Source organism: Rhamphochromis longiceps, linkage group LG6 (assembly GCF_057381845.1).
Source record: "Rhamphochromis longiceps isolate RC_006_pf linkage group LG6, R_longiceps_female_GT1.1, whole genome shotgun sequence".
In the NCBI taxonomy this organism is placed as follows: Eukaryota; Metazoa; Chordata; class Actinopteri; order Cichliformes; family Cichlidae; genus Rhamphochromis; species Rhamphochromis longiceps.
In genome coordinates, this window is record NC_140562.1 from 16,698,793 (window position 1) to 16,720,012 (window position 21,220).

Below are 21,220 nucleotides of genomic sequence, written 5' to 3' on the forward strand. Positions count from 1 at the left end.
TTTGCCCCCTTCCTGACACATCTGTCACACTTATGTTTCAGATTATCAAACAAATTTTAATATTAGACAAAAAAAATAACCAGAGTTAAAACAAAAAGCTGTTTTTAAATTTCATTTATTAAAAGAAAAAAGCTATCCGACCCCACCTAGACCGGTATGAAAAAGTAATTGCCCCCCCATTGTTAAATTATGAATTTCATGATTAACCACATTTGTTAAAAAAAGCCAAGTTCAATTTCACTAGTCACACCCAGGCCTGATTACTGCTAGACCTGCAGAATCAAGAAGGAACTTAAATAGAATCTGTCTGACAAAGTGAAGTACAAAGTCATTGGGAACTATCAGTCTAGAAACTGTTACAAAGTCATTTCTAAGGCTTAAGGGCTCCAGTGAACCACGATGAGAGCCAATGGTGAACTAGTGTACCAATATAACTCCAAGAGCGCACCAACAACTCATCCAGGAGGTCACTAAAAAACTCAGAACATTTTGTGAAAAACTGCAGGCCTCACTTGTCTCAGTTTAGGTCAGAGTTCACGATTCAACAATAAGAAAGTGAGTGAGGAAAAACGACATCAACGGGAGACTCAAGAAGAAAACCACTGTGGACCAAAATAAACACAAAGGCTAATCTGACTTTTGCCAGAAAATATTCTTGATGACCTTCAGGCTTTTGGTAAAATCTTCTGTGGATTGACGAGACAAACGCTAAACTTTTTCTGTCCCGTTACATCTGGTGTAAAACTAACACAACACTTACTAAAAAGATCAATCAAACATGTTGGTGGTAGTGTGATGGTCTGAGACTTTTGCTGCATTTCGTCACTCATCCAAGTGACTTCTTCAGTCTCAGCTGACGGCACGTTTCCCCAACATTACAAACAGTACATTTGCACAATGACTGAAACCAGCCCACTGAATGAACAATGGGCTGTGAGGTCAGTTAGTTGATCATTAATATGCATACTGTCATGCCCATTGATCAACAATTACTTATCAAAGCCCACTGAGCAAAGACCATTCTGACCATTGGTCAGACCATTGGTTCATGCCCTGATGCCCCCAGAACAATGACCCAAAACACTACACCAAGTCCACACACAAATGGCTCAAAACCAAAATAAATGGTTTTAGAGTCGCCTAGTGAAAGTCTGGCTCTAAATCAGATTGAGACAAGTTGTTTTTTTAAAACCTCTCCAATGTGGCTGAATTAACATAAATTCTGCAAACCAAATTCCCGTGAAAGACCCATTGCCAGTTATCACAAACACTTCATGCGACGAAGGGTGGTGCAACCAGTTATTAGGCTTGACAGGCAAATACTGATCCAGATAGGTTTGGATAGGTTTTTTCCTTTAGAAAATGAGAAAAATTAAAAATGCTTTAATGATCTATAATGTGTACATGTGACAAATGTTTAAAAAAAGACCCTTTTTGAAAATCGGGAAGCTGGCAAATACTTTTACACAGCACTGTATAATCAAATCAGTGTACTTAAGAGCTCTGCTCACGATCAGCATTTTAAAAGTACCACTTTCACTCCTGCAAACACCTGCAGCGTGTGAGTCAACACTTTCCTCAGATTGGAAGTTACTGTCGTCACTACCACCTTCCCGCAGAGCTGAATGTGGCACCTCCTTGTGAGTCCTAGCACCCTGAAACCTTGACATCAAATATCAATGACGCAGTCTATACTCACATTAAAAATAAAACTCCACCCCATATGATCTGCCTCACTAAACTTCCATTAAACAATGCAAAGCCTTAGAAAAGCCATTTATAACTGTATATGCACCATAGTGATAATGTCAGGCAGTTGCAGCAAATTGGCAGAAGTGATTCAATTACAAATGTAGTGAAGCTAAAGTTGTAGTCCTTCTTCAGCCTTGTTATGTATTTGAGAGTGGCACTAAAGATAGTGGTGGGGTGGATAAATAAGATAGATAACGCGTTACTAGAGGCTAACGGGTGTTTCTCCTAATTTTTGCCACGAATTTTGGAAGAATAAGTCCAAATGAAGATTGTTTTAAAAACCGCACATCTTATTTCTGCAGTGGAAACATTAAGGATAACGAGCCATATGTTGGGTTTGTTTAAAAACAACAAAATGGCATTACATCCAACTGAAAATCAGAGCAGGCACCCTGTTACAGGCAGACTTTATAGGCCTCTGCTAAATGTAAATGTTTTACTAACAGAGCCTGAGAGAACTGGGTTTTAGTTCATTTATGATTTACTTTTTTTTTTTATGATTTTCTGGACTTCTTATTGAAGAAGAATCAGTTTTATATCAAAATAAAAGAAAACTATCGTACTTAAACATAAGCTACTTGATTAAAACTTGGCTCTAACTAACATGGTGGTGGCAGATTTTATTTAAAATGTTAACATTATATGTTGTTGAATATTCAAGCATTTATATAAATTTAGCTATTACTAACATTTTACCACATTAAACAAAGTTGATTTCACCAGCTCTAATTTAAGAGAAAAATATTATTTCCTGAAACCTGAAAAAGTATATTTCAGGATAAAGGCACAAATTACTTCTATACCCCACCCTGCGTTTCTTATTAAATTGGAGCAGTGCTATACAGGCAGCTGCGCTAGTTATTATTTTCTACGTATCATTTTTTCTTGACCTGTGAGGGGAGTCATTTGTCTTCAGCATCTCTGAATAGCCCATAAAACACGCACATAGATTCAGGGTTGGAAAAATGAAGTCGATCCATAAGTGCCCTTCACATAAAATCTGCATTTTATGTGAAGGCCACCAGATGGCGATAGCTATGGTTGCAAAAACACACAGTGCTGTAGAAGTCTATGAGAAAACGGCTTTCTGACTTGACCTCTGTAAACATTTTTCTGCTGAAGAGGTCTCACTAGTTTGGGGTCACATAGAATCAAAAAGGAACAATAAGTCTGTTTTGAAAATCTTGGTCATGCTACGCATCAAAATATGAAACAATAGCTTACTGGCTAACAAACTGTTATTCATAAAGTAATTAGCCAATGAATGTGTGGTCTTTTCGAGCCACAGTGGAGAGTCTCCTCTCAAGGCCGATATATGCTGCTCCTTTCAGCTTCCAAAGAATTGCAAAGGATCTTTTTAGATTCCCACGTCCATTTAACTGTTAGAAAGCTAATGCTAGCCCGGTGATAGTGCATATCTTAACTTGATTGTTGCGTATGTCATCACAGAATTGCAACATTTTTTTAGTGTTGGTAGCAGACAGAATGGACAATCTCTATTAAAATTAACTGAGTTGATGACCTTGAAATTAAAAGATGTTGAGTTCTAAGTTTTGTAGCCATGAAGCAGAAAACAGTGAGATTTTAGTGGGGAAACATCCCTTACAGTTTGTTCACTTCAACCAGTGTGGCTTCAGTGAGCAGCTCTTAGCTCTCAACTTCTGGAGAGAGGAAAGGATCAAGGCAACATTTGTCTCTGTTTAGACAGACAGAGCAAGGAAGATAATGCAAATGCAAATGGCTTCTTTACCTGTTGACCCGCGGTTTTTCTTGCCAACTGTCCGTCAGCCACAGAGAATGAGATGAAAAGAAGTTGGAGAAAAAGAGGGATAGGAAGTAAGAGAAATGGGAGACATATAATTTAGATTTCAAGTATTTACTTGGGGTGCAGCAAAAAAAAAAGCAATTCACCAAATACACATTAAAAGAAGCAAAAGAAAATTCAAGCTTTCACAAGTCAGCAGAGTCTCAGCGATTTGGAGGCATACTGGATAAAGAGGCTCAAGATGAGGGAGGAGAAAAAACACACAAAGGAGGAAAAACCATACACACAAAAGGCAAGAAACAGAGAAATGGATGACGAGGAGAAACAGACAGCAAGAAAGGGAAGGCTATGTTATCATGGAGTCCAGAGGAAGACAAGCTGTTTGCAGCCCATCCATCAACTGCCAGCTACCAAATTTTGTGTCTCTCAGTCTTTTCTTCTCCCCCTCTATCTTTCGCCTTCTGCCTTTCTCCCTCTATTTGTCATAAGTCTGGATGTAGCAGGAGTGTAAGCTGTGAGAAAATGATGGAATTGACATTCTACTGGCAGAAAATCTACATTCACTATTCATCTATCAATACACTACCCCTTCACGCTTCTATTCAGCCGCTCAGCCACTCACTCAACTTTACAATACTGTGTGTGTGTGTGTGTGTGTGTGTGTGTGTGTGTGTGTGTGTGTGTGTGTGTGTGTGTGCGCGCAGTGAAAAATGTATGTCAGAGGCTTAATTTAGATTCTGATGCAAAGTTCGCTCAGCCTGTGCGTAGGGTGAGCACACACACACACACACACACAGTCTATAGCACAAGTGACAAAGAGTGAGCAAGCAGCTCATGAGGGTGAAAAAACGCTTCCTAAAACAAACTGAGGGAAAAACTTTAGAAGGATAAGCTGTTCAAAAGTTTTCAGCATTTCTTGTGGAAATAAGATAAATCGGTGGTCGGCTATCGCCAGGTATTAAATGTCAAAACTTGTTCCTATGAACTGAAATGCATCCATAAGACAAATTTGCTTCTTTTTGGGCCTTTTTTAGTGGCACAATATCTTTTAAGACTGATGCTTGTTGTGATGACACTCTCCACCTCTTGTGACAGCTGTGTTCAGTATTGGAGAGGAGGCGTGCTTTGTCTGCAACACTGGAAACACCTGTGAGCTGTGTCGAGCGGCTCTCTTTTCACCAGCTAAATCACCATGGTAACTTATGCTCAACAGATAACCTGGTTGGGACTAGGTTATGTTTCGAGTTTTAATCCCTGGTTCAGAGTGAGATGCTTCGCTCGCGTTTCCTGAGACGGCTCGTAGTTGGCCACACCAAGGCGATTCCCATAGTCAAACACTCATCTCTGCTATCAAAGAACCAGGGACTATGTGAAGTAACCCAGTGTTTTGTCGAGCCAGCTGACACTGTGCCTGTGTTGAATTTCCTTCATCCTATACCCGTCTGCTTTGTGACATGAAATCAGGCGAAGGGCCACAGAGGACTAAGGAGGGCTGGATACTCAAGGCTAGAATTGCTCGTATAAACTGATCACATGTGATGTTGCTGTGTTTGCATTTTGTGCTCTGCGGTCACAGCTGACTGTTCAAAACTGTGGGCGTACTTTACTTCATTTAATGATAATGCAGCTAAATGCTATACACTGCATTTTAAAAAGTAGCGTCTTCTAAAGAGCACAACAGCAGCAACCTAAACATGAAGATGAAACCAGGAGACGTCCTTACTGGATCATCAGAGCTGAACAGGTGATGGAGAAACAGGTTTACCTTTTAGGTCACATGAGTGAGTTGAAGGGAAGTTATGAACTGTTTCTGAGAGACAAATAACACCAGGATCCTTTTTCTACGTAGCTGACAGCTGGTAACTGTGCAGAGGCGGGTCTAGCAAAGTGTTGCCAGGGGGCCAGGTAGGGCATTAACAGGGAGAGGGGGGCACAAGGAAATACTTTTCTTTCTTATTCTCATTTAAAATGTCTAGCTTTTAAAAAATTATTATCTGAATCTTACAACAAACGACTAATAGATTGATGCATTTATACCATCAGAACAGTGTACATCACTGTCACAACAGTGTTTGTTTTCATTCAAAGGCTTTATGATTGTTCCTATAATGGTGGGCCGGTCAGTCAAAATGCCCGGTCCGATTTTTTGTCCCAGTCCAGCCCTGTATGCAGCTCATCTGCAGTCTGGTGTTACCTACATCTTCCTATTCGAAAGGCAGAATTTCCGAGTTCTGAGTACAATCGAAAGCACCACGACTGCAGTTTTTGTGTTGGATGTAAAAAGCGCACATGACGCTGTGACGTAGGCTAGAATCATGGCAGCAGTCAATGACGGTCCAGGCGTGGGATTTCTCTCGTGGAAATGTGCACATTATTTTTTCCTTTCTATTGGTAGGTGGCACAGTGCACTTGTGGCAAGTAAGCAAGCTAGAAGACTGGCAATCTTGCTGGGTATCCAGTTACGGAAGCAACACATTAACAAGAGAAGTCTGAGTAAAACCAAGGTTTACTTTGAAAATAACGAGTAACTTGAAGTAACTGAGTTACCGTATTTCCCGGACTACAAAGCGCACCTAAATATTAGCCGCACAAGCTAAAATCAGGGGAAAATCCTGTTTTGTACATACATTAGCCGCACCTGACTAAAAGCCGCAGGTGTTTCAATGTTGACTTATCATATGTAAGAGAATATGCACAAAGGGAATTGTCAGGAAAGAGATGGCTGTTTGGAGACATCACTTTTATTAATATTTTGAAAAACAAGTTATGGGTACATATTTGCACATGTAGTACATAACAGTAGCCTACAGCACACCAGAAAAATAGATTCGGACTACCTTTTAGGCTCAGGTGCAGTGACACAGCTTTAACAAGAAGAAAAGTCAGTCATTCACCACCATCTTTCTCTTCTTCCTGCGCACTAAAACCACCAAAGTCCTCTTCTCCAGTGTCGGAAACGAACAGGCTCAGGATGGCTTCGTCATCCACTCTCCGCTTCTCTCCTTCGTTGTCACTTTCAAAACCAAAGAAATCCTCATTGTCAGTGTCAGAGTCGAACACCCTCAGAAGGGCCGTGGCGGTGTCCTCCTCACCATCATGCAGCAGTCCAGCCCTTAGAAATCCGTTGGTGATCGTGGATGTTTTCACACTTTTCCACGCTGTCAGAATCCACCGGTGGAGTTGGGCATAACTTGCTTTTCGCAAGTTTATCGCCGCTCATCATCCACGCCTCCCGCTGAACGCGTACCGCTACTTTGAAGTTTGTTTTTCGCGCTACTTCGTACGGCACTACGTTGCCTGGCGGACGGACATGTGACTAACATACCACTCTTGAACCCCGATCCTTCCGCCAGGCAACGTAGTGCCGTACAACAGCGGAACAAACAAAACAAATCGTCTTACGATATGACAAAAATCATGGACAATCCATAGAAAAGCCGCACCTGACTAAAAGCCGCAGGGTTCAAAGCTTGTGCAAAAAGTAGCGGCTTATAGCCCGACAATTACGGTACTTTTGATAGAAGTAACTAGTAATTTAAAGTAACTTACCCAACACTGCAGCACAGATACTCTGTTAACGTATGCAGTCTGTATTTTTTTTCCCAATTTTCCCCACGTCACTGCTTTGTTGGCAGCAGCTGAGTTGGTTTCAGTATGCGTGTAATCTCTTTATATTTTTTCTATTATTATAGTTTTATCTTCCTTTGTAAAATCAGACGCACTGCTGCCAGTAGACTAATTCATGTTTGTGGGTAGTCAGAAGATTAACGCTACCTCTTTTACGTGAACGTGTTTGTAGCCAGATTGATAAACCATGGGTTTACTTATCGAGTTGATAACTATGTTTGTCTCAGCGCTTAGCCTGATTGCCAGTGTGCCGGTGAGTGATGCCAGATAATGAAAAGATATCCTTGAGATGTTGAACTTTCTTCTTAGTGCACAGCTCTGATCAGTGCAGATGACATTTTTAGTACTAGCACTTTACTGTGCAGTCTAAACCTTCACGAGTAAAAGCCATTAAGTGTCTTTTATCACATCACCTGTGCAACAGGCTTAACTATGTAGAAAAAATAAAGCTTAACCCGCTTGTATCCACTGCTAGTATATGCAAAAAATACAGTAACTTGCTAGGATGATAATTTTTTTTAAGAACAAGCTAATGATAAATCAAAGTAGTGCTATTTGCCACATATCTGCAAATCTGGTCTATCTTTGGGAAGTTATGGTACAGTCACATTAGGGGAAATGATGGTCAGAGACCACAGCACAACCAAAATTATTGCAACAGTGTAAATTGAACTTGCAAGCTTGTTGTCTTTGAAATGGCTGCTTGAAAAGCAGAGACCAGGTCTGTGACCACTTACAGTCAATAACTGACTTAAAAGAAAAATTGGCGCATCGAGACAGCAATAAAACAACAATAAGAAGGAGTCATTTTGCAATTAGTTTGTGACTAAATCGTGTCACGTTGGCAAATACATGCAAACTGCAAAAATCACGAATCCAGTGACACGTGTTGCAAGTCGGTTGCTGTCTACATACACAGATATTCATGTTAAGTCCAGACAGGCGGTTGAGGGTGGTGCATGATTAAAATTTCAGTGCAATCACTGAGGAAACAATAATTTTTCCTACTCACAAGGAAGCTGCTATCCTGTTTTTACTCTAGTGTGAGCGAGGCATTAGCTACAGGCTGTGTGAGCAATCACCTCTCTCTGTAGTAGGACATCTGCAGGCATGTCTCAGTTAATGAAGGCTCTCTGTCTAAACAGAACTCAGCTTCATTAATGTGATTAGTAACGCCTGTATTTAACTAGTATACAGTGTCAAAATGGCTGCTTTGAAATGGATTTATCTATAAACTACATATGCCATAATACCAACAGAACTGAGTTCACCTATAAGCAGTTTTAAACAAAGCTGAACGTTTGTGAGGACATGGTTTAGTAGTGCTGTTTTAGACAAATTGCAAGGTGTACGATTTAAATTGCACACAGAGCATATATCATGTTTTCAATACAAATCTCAAGAATTGTTTCTTGAGATTTGTATTGAACGGCAGTCCTTTTAAAACAGAAAGTAAAGGACAAAATGTTCTACACTATTCCTAACACACTCAAACATGGCTTTTTAAGTGGAGAACAGTTTGTGCTGTCAAGTAGCAGTATTACTAAATCTATTATTTTGGAGAGTCTAACGGGGTGACAGCACACACATGCGGGCTTGCACAAACATGGAACACACACACAAATGCAAACAGACACACAGACAAACAGGAACATGCAGGATTTGGTCTGAGGGCACACACTCCTGCATGTGAATTCAAATGATGTGTCATTCTGAGTCATCTTCAGTTTCCAACAGGAACACAGAAACAATGAGGACATCAGGGGACAACAGACGGAGAGGAAGACCAAAAGACTGTGTTTGTGTGTGTGCGTGTGTTCACGACACAACAAAGCATCTGACGTTCATAGCACTTTTTTTCCCCCCGCTGCTTTCCCAATCTCTCTTTGTGTTTCAGAACCCTGTGAAATGCCTTGGATCATTCATTGTCTTAATCGATGTGCATTGCACTACTGAGATAATTACTGTAGCACAGGTGGCTCCTGTCATTTTCTGCCTTTATATCCAACATCAGCATCATGGTTGATATTAATCTTATTAAAACAGTTTGAGGTCATGTGAAAATATTAGTTTGTGCCTAAGTACGCCTCGACCTTGGGGAGGATTTGTATTCATTAATTCACTGTTGTGTATTCGCCTGCCTGAAGGACCCATAAACAAGCGGAGGTCACCGTGTCCTCTGTGAGTGGTAGCAAATTGTGCACATGGATGTCGCTGCACATGAGGGTGTCTACAGTATGGGTTTGTGTACAAGAGGTAATAATTACAGTATCTGCTTCCTGTGCCTGCTATTCAGTACAACAATCCTGTGTGCTTGGTATGTGCGTAATGTGTGACTGTTTTAGCTTTCTGGATGACCTGGTGTGCTGGTACTGAACCTTCAGTCCCAAGCTCAGGGTCACCTATTTGCTGCAACACCCCGAAACCCTCCATGACTCACCCCAACCTCTCATAACCCTTTATCACATAAAATGCCCCAGTGGGCCTTTCTTCTTTCCCTCCATCTACATACAACAAGACAACCCTTGCCCCTCGGTGACAATCTATTCCCCGGCTCAGCTTCGCTTTGTTCCCCCCGCATCCACCCACATCGACATCCACTGTCACATTTCCCCAAGCAAAAGAATACTTTTTTAGCAGCGCGTTTGGGTCTTTTCTTTCCCTCCCTTGGCTGCTTAAAAACCCAAAGTTCAACCTCAAAAACCCTTACCATTCCAATTTACCCTGTCAATCTCACTCCCTTTTCTCTCTGTTCCTTCTTCCTGCTCCGAAACACACACGTGCTAACACACATACGTGCACAGCCACAAACACACACCTATTTGAAATTCATATCAGCAGCGATACAAATGCAACGCTCCAACTTCCAATACTGATACATTTACAGGGAGAAGCACAGGGACCCGTCTCGACACACAAACACGTGTGCGCACAAGCATGTAAAATAATAAGCTTGCTGGAGCGTTGACCTCAGACCTCAGGGCAATTCCTGATGGACCCAGATGTTAAAATATGCTTTCTTTTCTTATACCGAGTTGTGCGTCTGTCTCTGAAAATCTAAGAAGAATTTGTGGAGACCTATCATTGATACACAGCATGTAAACAGCCGTGAGCAGGTTTACATAACAAAGTTTGGTTTTCATACAACCTTTACTCTCTTTATTTGAGCAAAATCCTGTCACTGGATCCGATTCTCCTTCCCTCTATAAATGTGGACTCTGGCAAGGTTACATCTTCCTGCTGTCTGCCTGTCTGTACCAAACACCAGCACCAGTTGACCTTTCCAATTTACCATGTCAATCATGCACGAACACACACCCACACACACAGCCCAGTCTCTCATACACGTTCAGGTAAAAGTTGGTGTCAATCACCCTTGCGTGGACTCCCAAATGTCACAAGGTTTTGACATTCACTTTGCCGACAGTCTGAAAGGAAAAGAAGGGTTTGCTTATCCGTCTGTACAACCACTTTTTTCATTTAATGACAAATTAATTTCCACTCCTCGCTGTTCCCATTACATTAGACTTTTCAGGTTTCTTCGTGCCCAAACCCTCGTTAAACATTACCTCTTATCGCCTCAAAAGGCGCGGAAATGAATGAAAATGTGCCAATGAAACTGATAAAACAAACATCCAACCAGAAAAATAAAGTGATAACAAGAAAAATGTAAAACAGAAAACAAAACATGTAGCATATAATGAAAAGGGGAGATAGATGTGGCTTCATATTGTGAGCTTAATGACAGCATAACAAACAGATTCATAGAGGAGTGCTTGCTTCTGCAAGTTTTCTCCTCTGACAGGAGAAAGAGAATAAAACAAGGAGCCTCTGATCCCGTGAGAGAAAAGGAAGAATATTAAAAGACAAGTGAGAGATGAAAGGCGAGTGGTCGGATAGGGCAAAAGTTGACGTGAAAAGTTGTTGCTGTAATATGGCACAGCTTTGTGTTCTCCTGTCCTGTGCCAACCACCCTAGGGCGAGATGGAGAACGGATCACAGGAGAGACAAACAAGAAATGCCTTGCTACTAAATCAGGTTGTTTCCTCCTTCTTTTCTTCATCCAGAAAGCTGCAGGGCGACCTGCTATCTCACACTGCTTCATTGTCACCCCATCTTCGTCTTTAGCCACCCTTCTCCCATTGCCCTTCTGTCACACAGAGTTGAGGAACTGTGAGTAAGAGGCCCTTGGCATAAGTAAATAAGGTTCATATGCAAGAGGATACTATTCCAGCTCACCATTCACTACTCCAGTGAGTGAGGGGACGTGGCCTTGAGGAAAAGAGGACAGATCGGCGGAGGGGAACATGTACTGGCATTTCCTTGGGTACTCCCTTAAAGCTAAAACACTTGCAGCAGAATGAAACTATACAAGTCCCAATTTGGATTGTCCCAAAGGTGTTAAAGTCAAAAATGAAAATCACTTGTTCGTAGTCAAAACAGTTGTACCTACATACTGTGAGAGATGCCCAGTGACAGTTGTTATAGAGCACCAACAGGGTGTAAGGGCTCCTTCACTGCTGGTTTCCTGACCTGTTAGTGCTTAGGCCAAATACACTTTATTGTTAGCATTGTATGATTCACCAGACATCCAAGTCATCAAAGGACATGCCCATAAGCCTATAGCATACAGCCTGATACACAGCACACCTTCATTAGAGCCATTCAGCATGAAGTACCTTACTGGCAAAGTCTGAATACGTCTTTAATAGTTTTTTTTAACTTGTATTCCATTCACGTAGAGTCCTTACAGTGACACTGTTTCATCCAATTTAGTTCAAAGGCATGAATCAAATAACCACAATCCCATCAGATATCAGAATTCACACAGCACCACAGGTACATACATTAATATCTGAATATGAATATGCAGAATTAATAAGCAAAGGATGAGGTTTTTGGTACCGACAGCTTTCTGGGGTGGATTTTATATATTAGACATATTAGGCTGGCCTGTAGGGTTTGCCAGTCTTAATTGTGCTCATAGATTAGTCCAATGCAATCAGTCTGTTTCAGAAAAATAAAGATTGATTAATTTAAGTCAATAAAATTACTTTAACCCCCCAAAATTACTTTTAAGCCTCAAGGAGGTGACTAGCAGTGATGTGGTGACCAGAGACCCTAAAAGCCAATGAAATTTAAGGGATGACAGGCTAAATAATTATTGGCATCATGGGTTAGTTTAAATTAAAAAAACAAAACAACAACGGAAGGGTACCACTAATCTGCATATAGGGAGTTGTTAAATACAAATATATTCGGAGTTAGGTAAGCAACCAGAGACTGAAATGTCCCCTGGAGCAACCATTGGCTTTATAAGGGGATATTATTTAATTCAATGTTATTTACATAACATGAATTCGCAACAACAGTTGGTTCAAGGCACTTTATACTGTAAGACCCTGCGGTATTAGAAAGAAACCCCAACAACCACACAACCCATGATGAGCAAGCACTTGGCGACAGCGGGAAGAAAAACTCCCTCTAAACACAAAGAAACCTCAGGCAGGACCAGGGTCAGGGAGGGCAGAGAAGGGAGTGAGAGGAAAGAGAAGCAAGCAGAGATATCATAATAAACATAAATAACACCTCCTTTGGGTGGTGGCACTCACCAACAAAAGAAGAAAAAAATGTAGGTCAAAATTTTGTTGTTTGCTAACATTGTTTTGTTAGACCATACCATCTAAAAAAACAGTGTCCAATACACGAAACAGGAAAAGTTGGGTTAGATATGTTATCCTGTATCTAGATACTGTATCTGCCCCAAGAGATCTGAATTATTGGGTGCTGTCTGATGAGGGGGAAATAAATTGCTAAAGAAGCTAAGAAGCTCAATGTCTGTATTGAAATGGTGAAAAAGTTTTTCATAACGGCAGCAATTTACAGTGTCTCCCTGAAAATAATTTCAGGATAACAATCAGGATTACTGAAAGATAAAGACGGTTACTACCAATCATACTTTGGACAACTGAATAATAGTGAAGGCAACTTACTGAGCAATAGTTATAGCAGTCACATTATGCAGGCCCCTGAGTAGCAGATCATAAATTCTCAAGTTTGCTTGCAATTTTCTACTGCAATCCACATGAAAAAGTGAAAGACAGCTGTGGGGAGTCATTAAATTTAGATGATATGAGATTAAAACAAACATCATCAGTAATGTGTGTTCTGGCTATTAGTTTGTAAAATGCCAGAAAATACTACAAAATGTCGATTAATGTTCTCCAGAGCCCAAGGTTACCATTAAAAACATCTTTTTTTTTTCTTCAAAACCTCCAAACAGTCATTTTTGAGTGATTCAGCCAGAAAAAAGAGCAAATGCATTTATGAAGCTATTTTTTTCATACCAATTAAATCTTCAAGCACAAGAAACAGAAGTGATACAATAATTATCACTGAGTGTCTCACCTGCAAATGTTACCTGCTTTCCTAAGTGTACACTGCACCTCATTCAGCTGTACCTCTTATGAAAATGCAAACGAAGACACATTAAACTGTTCTTTTTTTTTTTTTTTTTTTTAATAAATAGGACAGGGGGAATGAATGAGAGAAAGAGGGGGAGAGAAAGAAAGAAAACCAAAGGGGAGAAGAGACGGTGAGAAGGGGGGGGAAGAGAGAGAGAAAAAAAAAAAAAAGAACTCCTGGGTCACCTGTATGGAGAAAAAAAAAAAAAAACAAACAAAAAAAACAAACAGAGGAGACAGCAAACAACAAAGAGCAACATAATAATAGAGAAAACAAAGCACCATCACAATAAACTAGCTAGTCATAGATATCAATATTTACTAAATAATAAATGATATTGTGCAGCACGCAAGATAGACAGCGCACAGTGTGCTTTGAGCGCATGCATGTCTTAAAGCCAAGAAAGCTTTAGTCCGCGTCTGTGAATACCCATGTGTGCATACCTGTGTGGATCAGCATGCTTGCATTCCAAAGGTTTCTCCATGTAATGATCTGCTAGGGAGTGTGGGGGGGCCACAGCCCCGTCCTCCAGGGTGTGAAGCGGGTATGGAGGAGATCTAAACTCCAGACATCCAGAGGCCCCCAGAACACAAGAGACCATGGAAGACCAACAGAGGGGCAGCCGCGCCACTGTTCCAGTAAGAGCTGAGGAGAGTCCCAGATGAGGGCTCGCCCAGCAGCCGCGGAGCAGAAGTCAGGGGGAGTTGCAGTGACGCGCCCGTGAGCTCCGCCGGACCCCAGCTGTGCCTGAGTGACCGAGCCCCAGGCCGAGAGGCCGGGGGCACCCCACCTCCAAAGGGGGCCCGAGCGAGCCCCAGGCCCCAGGCCCCGACAAGCGGCCGCCAAGGAGTGAGCCGGTGTGTACCCGGACGCCCACCCCCAGACACAAAGAACCACCAACACACCGACACCTGAGGGAGTCCGCCACCGGCAGGGGAAGTGGTGGTGGTGAAAACCAAACTGTTCTGCTTGTCGACCTCTTGCAGCAACAAAGAAAAGTGGAGCTTATTTTTATAGGAGACCGACTCTGTGCCTGCGTGTATAAGCACAGGATTGTGTGCCTCTGTCGTCATGTCTTGGAATATATATAAAACTATCCCTCAAAGGGCCAAGAACAGTTAGGGTCTATGTCTGATTAATGGTTTAATTGATTAAGTGGCTCAGAGATTGATTGGTTGGCCTGGCTATAACAGCTTCATTAGAACAGTGATAGATCAGTGCGATCTGGCTGCAGCTGTTCCGCCTGGCTCCGGACAGCTCGGCCTGGTAATGGACATCATCCGTCTGTCTCTGCACCACAATATGTCCGCATGCACACACTGCTGTCTGTGACTGTGTATGTGTGTAGTACATGTGAAGGCTGCACACATCTCCCCTTTTCTTCAATCACTCCAAACAAGCAGACAGGGGAGGAGGGAGTGGCGGGGAGGTAAGTCGGGATGAGGAGGAAGGAGGGGAAGGGCGGAAACTATTTTTGGATTAAAGGCCCTGTTGATCTATTCCTGTTTTCAGCATCCCCTCTCAATCTTCAACTTTTACACTCTGCCTCTCTTTCTTCCTTCCTATCCATCTGTATCGTCCTCAAAGCTTTGCTAGTTTTGCACTTGCTCGTTGCGCGCCTTTCTCTCTCTGGTACACAATCCTTTTCTGTCCACGTGTCTTCTCTGTTCAGTCTCATCTCACTTCTCTTTATCTCTCCTTCGTTCACTAATTCTTTGCAAGTACCCTGCTCGCTCAGAAACCCAGATAAAAACACTGTTAAGTCTACAATTTTCGCAGGCACGCACACTCGTGGTGTGTGAATTACTAAACAGATGTGAAGGGTGGCGGTACCTCAGTGAGGATTTAACGAATGCAGACGACACTTAAAAAGCACCGCCCGCACATTCAGATCACGGTGTCAGCTGAACACATGGTAGCTAATGAACAAATGAGGTAATTGATGTGACTTTAGGTATTCGTACATGCAAATTTGTCCATTGTATAACCATAAAACACTATGGAGTCCATCACTGACAAAGCTGCACGATGTCTTTAGAATATTTAAGGTCAGCTTAAGCTCCATCCTATGATGATTATACAGACTCAACCACCAGCTCTAGAAAAATGAAGTAATTTAATCTGTTTGGTCAACAGCTGCTTCCAAAAACCTAAAGAACGAGCTGGCAAATCATCAAAGCTGTTTCTCTGTACGCTCTTAAAGTTACTCACTGATGAAAGCAAATACTGTCTAATATGGTTCTAGACAGTAACACTACAACTACTCAACTTCAGTATATTGTCAGGTTCAAATGTTTTTAGACAGAAACACAGCTTTTGTAATTTTGCCTCTGTACACATCACAGTGAATTTTAAATAAGCCAATACATATGTGACTAAAATGCAGACTTTCAGCATTAATTCACGGTGCTGACTTAAAGTTCAACACATCTACAGAGCCTTTATTTAATCAACTTGTTAACTGCTTGTTATTCAAATGTGACCATTTGTATAAAAATGACTGTAATCCTGAAACTTTATATTATTATTTACAATTGTGGCAGTTTCACGGGGCAGAGGGTCCAACAAATATATGTTAGACCGTCAACAGTAACTCAGGAATAAAGACTAGAAACAAGAACTAGCATTTGACATATGGAAGGACACTCAAAGCAAGTTCAAATTAAGTTCAAGCTGGTCACTATATTTAAAGTTAACTTTAAAACTAACCATTCGGGACATTGCCTCTCTTAATGAAGGTGCTCATATAAAAATCCTGATGCAAACAGCTGGAATTACAAGAGGTAGCAATCCGCCTGGCTTTTACAAACAATATTTTATTCTATGCTGTCAAATTAAAGATCATGTTTAGTTGGAGAAATGTGCTGTTGGCTAGGAGACAGCCATTTCTGTGTTCATGCCAACAGGGCTGAGAGATTACTAGCAGAAGGCTCGACCTGTTGGGCTTTACCTGTGTTTACCAGATCGTTTAAATGAAAAAGATGAAACTTTTATTGTACTTATTTGTTACAATCATTAATAATAATCTGCTCTTTTCTCCTACCAATAAGCACCAGTGTTTTGTGTTTTTCTTGGGGATTCAGCATGTGAACAGGAGCCAACACTTTAGTTTTTTTAAGAATCTGCTTTATAACCTAAGGCACAAGCAAAATGAATCATTTTTTCTCTGAACTTCCATACAATATAAATGCCATGACAGAAAATGTTATCCATATTTCTCATACCTACAAACACACACAGACGAAACACAAGTCAAACAACGAATACGACACACTCACCTCTTTGCCCCGTTCAATCGACTGAGCGTATTTCCCTTCCTCAGCACCTCATCATCTCTCCTTCCATTTACCCATCTTTTATCTTTCTCCTCTCCCTCCAATCTAATCTTTCCTCTGCCGCCTACCCCATCATTCACCAGCTCTGTTTCCCCACTTAATGTCTCTTTTTCTCTTCCACATCTATTCTTTCAAATTAACATCTGCTGACTGGCATGCTACTCCAATAACCTTTTACACCCAGCAAGAAGCACTGACACACAGAGACAATCAGCATGTTTGGATTCACAATAATATTTCATTTATATTCAGGATCCTGTGAAAACAGTTTATGAAAACCCTGAATATAGTCAGTATGTGCTGATACAAGCTGGCATGTGAACAGTATATCCCGCTGGTTCGCTCAGTTTGGAGTCATTGAGCCTCACGCTTTTTCACGCAGTGATGAGTATCAAAAAGAAAGCACAACTACCGAACACTGTGGGAAAACTTTACAATGTCTGTCTGCATCTGTGCACATTCAACATGAGGCCTTAACTCGAATAAAGCACTTATTAAAAAAATAAATGTTCATGCACACACAGCGACTGACGGGATCACAAAAACCAACAGAGATTATGCTGCTTATCTGCATGTACAGTCGCTGTAAAAAGAACAGTACTATGTATGGAGCATTCAAGTGAGTGTTAATAGAATGTCAAGGAGGAAAGAAATCAGCAGTGATCTTAGAGAAGCAATTGTTGCTGCCCATCAACCTGGGAATGGTTATAAGGTCATTTCCAAACAGTTTCAAGTCCATCATTCTACAGTGTGAAAAGAGTTTGTGGAAAACATTCAAGATTGTTGCCAATTTTCTCAGCAAATTCACTCCAAATTCAGACCGTGCAATGCTCAGAGAAACTGGAAAACATCCAAGAGCTACATCTCAGACTCTACAGGCCTCAGTTAGCGTGTTAAATGTTAAAGTTCATGACAGTACAATTAGAAAAAGACTGAACGAGTGTGGCTTGTTTGGAAGTGTTGCCAGGAGAAAGCCTCTCCTCTCTAAAAAGAACATGGCAGCACAGATTAAGTTCATTAAGTTTAATCTGAACAAACCACAAGACTTCTGGAACAATGTCCTTTGGACAGACGAGACATGAACTCCTCTGTATACCAAAGTATTGTAAAGTCAAATGTGAGGCCATCTGTCCAACAGCTAAAGCTTGGACAAAATTGGGTCAGTGAGGCAGTGAGGACAGTGAGGCAGAATGGCTGAAAAAGAAAAGCATCAAGGTGTTGCAATGGTCCAGTCAAAGTCCAGACCTCACCTAACTCATATGCTGTGGTGGGACCTTAAGAGACCTGTTCCTAAATAAACATCAATAAACTGAAGAAAATTTGCAAAGAGGAGTAGTTTTATAAACTGATCTGTAAAACCTTGAAAGTGAAAGAGGGTCACTCTATTTTCACTTCACTGTATCTGTGCTCATGCGCAGCAGTGCACAAATCTGATTCTGATACTGGATAAATAGCTGGATCTAAATGGACTGCTATATGGGCCTGATCTATTCAATACGGTTCTATTATTCTGCGTTTTCATCTGTATGTCATGTGATGCTAGGCCCTTCCATAAGATGAGCTCATAGATTTGGCATAGTGAGCAGTCAGCAGTTTGCATTTCACACTCGCCACGCCATGTTTGCTTATTTACAGTAGTTTGTAACCTAATTATGATTTAACAACAAAAGATGGCGACGTCAACGATGCTTTTCTCAGTCAACTCCCTCCTCTCCCCTCTCTGTCTCTCTCCTTTTTTCATTTTGTTTGGTTAGTGTTTGCACATGGTGACAAAAACTTACAGTAACAATGTGTGATCAGCTCGAGTAATGTTATCTTCAGCTGTCTATTGTCTGCTCTGCTCTGTGTGTGTGTGCGCAGAAGGGCACACACAGTGAAACAAAGAGCAGAGGAAAGGAGCACAACTGGAAATGTCAGCATGCATTTTTACATTTTTATATAGCCGGTTATTTTTTTCAAGGCAATGTTGTTGTTCCTTACAGGCGGAATAACGATTCCCAGTCTCTTCCTTACAGTGAGTAATGCAACTTAATTGAATACTGGCATCAGAACTGTACTTGAAATCAGCCAATAACCAAAGCCAGAGTGTCTGTATCGGCATCTGGACTGAGATCGTCAGCTCACTTAATTTCCTTGAGGGAGACCGTACACTCACACAGTATTTGTCCAGCTAGTCAAACTCAATAGTACCTCTGCTACATTTCCACCTATTTTCTCCAAAATAACAATAATTCCTCCATTCCCTCATGTTGCCTGTTCTATTAACACTGCTGCACTTGTTCTACAATTTAACAAAGAAAATTGTTCCGTCTGCTTCATTCTTGCTCCAAGATACACACACAGACACACAACAAAAACCCCAACACACACACAGGCTAAGCCAAAGTGAGTCGCTGTCACAACAAACCCCTGAAATCATAACTCATCGCATTACGACAACCTTTCTGCACCCAATTGTCCCCAATAAAATCAAAAGCTATCTGCTAAGAGCTAATGTTAGCAGAGCATAAAACACAGTCATTTATTTTTTATATGATTATGTCAACATCTTAATCACTTAAACATCTTCTTAATCCATGTTGGAAGATATATAAAACTATTTTAAAAAGGCACGACTGGGTCCACTGGGCCCCTTCTTAGACTACTCTGGCTAAAGCACTGGGCACTTAAAGACAAACACACCTACAGTAAATCTAAGTGCTGTCTTGCAGTAAACATGGTAGGCAGAAACCGGCATCACACTTTAAGTTTTAGAGCTTCTGCTCGCTCCTGTTTGTTGACCTCTTTACCTCCAGTATCTGCTTGTTCATTGATTCTTAAAAACTTCTCACATCCAGCGTCTGTGACCTTTTGTCTGTTTGCTTAGTCACTGGACACCTCGCTCACTACTTACTTCTGCTGCCTTCCTCTGTGTCTATTGACTATTTTATTAGGAAGAGGGTTTAAAGACCGTATGAGTGGGTGTGCATCTGGAAAATGCTACGTCAAAGCTGTATACACAGGCATCCATTCTAATCAGTGCCATCATGCTGTAAAACAAGCTTGCAATTAAATCCACAACTAGGTGGAACAAGTAGAGCACAGTTGTTTGTTGTACTGACACAGTCTATGACTCAGTTTCCTGTCCATCCTTCAATCACTCCATCTCTCTGTCTGTACACTTGGGTTTTAATTATAGAAGCACAGAGAAGCCTCATTATGTAGAGAGAGAGTGAGGGAGAGAGAGTAAGAGAAGGGACTGAGAGAGAGAGAGAAATAAGAGGGACAACAGAGGAACCAGACAGAGACGGGATGGGGATCAGGAGAGAGAAATCTGATCCCTTCGCAACTGAAATGTTTCAAATAATAATTCCAGACACAAACTGTCAAAGCAGGAATTCACCAAAAAGCAACAATTCATTATCCGAGCCTCTTTATCAAAACCACTGAGTATTAGTGCCTATTTGTATGATTATGCATGTGCACGTTACACATCTGTAGACATCAAATTACCTTTCAATACAAACGAGACCATTGTAGTCCTAATACGTCCTCACACAAGGTTAGAGATTTCAAATTAACCCAGCAGGGACATGGTAATAAATCTGTATAAAAGTGTTCAAAGAATAATATGTACAGCATAGTGGTACCCTTACATCAAGGTTTATATGCTAATAAATGGTTCTATAATTCTGTAAAGTGACCTTCAGGATGGTTATCTGGTAATATCTCAGTGCCACTGGACAGTATGGTGCTTTTTGATGAGGGTGAAACTGCTATAACAGACAAACCAGTCAGAGCAACCTAGAAACAACAGTGCATATTGAGGCACGGTTGAGTTATGAATACCTGCTGATAGTAATCTAAGGGTACTGGGGATATCTTGAAACATCCAAAAGAACTCATCCTCACAACCTAAGTGTGCCAAATCCCAAAGATTGCCTTCTGGAGTCATTCTGGATTAACTTTAACATCAAACTCTATATTTTTCGCAAGGTTAATTATAATGTTTTAGCTCATCAATGTATAGCTATTAATCTATCATGTCACTCTCAACCAAAATATTAACTCTAGTAACTGTTTAATTACATAATTTCCTTAAGAATTATTAAAGTATTCTGATTCTGATAAAAAGTAGAGTGACTGATGAATTCTATACCAATTTCACTCTACAACTACAACTGAAACAAATTTCCTCCAGCGCATTAAATATGCTGTCTGATATTCGGGTGCAATCACAGACGGTCACAAAGAGGGAAAAAAGTTATTTGGCATTTAAGTGTGAACGCAAGGTCTG

The 21,220-nt window shown here is 41.0% G+C and overlaps 1 protein-coding gene across 2 annotated transcripts in view; it reads right to left on the minus strand.

The window, feature by feature from the left end:
• The window catches only part of LOC146667769 (protein sidekick-1-like), a 289,559-nt gene that overhangs the window by 103,227 nt on the left and 165,112 nt on the right, over positions 1–21,220 (minus strand). The window contains exon 6 of one of the 2 annotated variants that reach the window (XM_085409456.1): positions 3,503–3,529. The exons of the other annotated variant lie outside the window; for it this stretch is intronic. Coding sequence (XP_085265582.1) covers positions 3,503–3,529 — 27 coding nt within the window. The remainder of the gene's footprint in view (positions 1–3,502; positions 3,530–21,220) is intronic. 2 annotated transcript variants of the gene reach the window in all.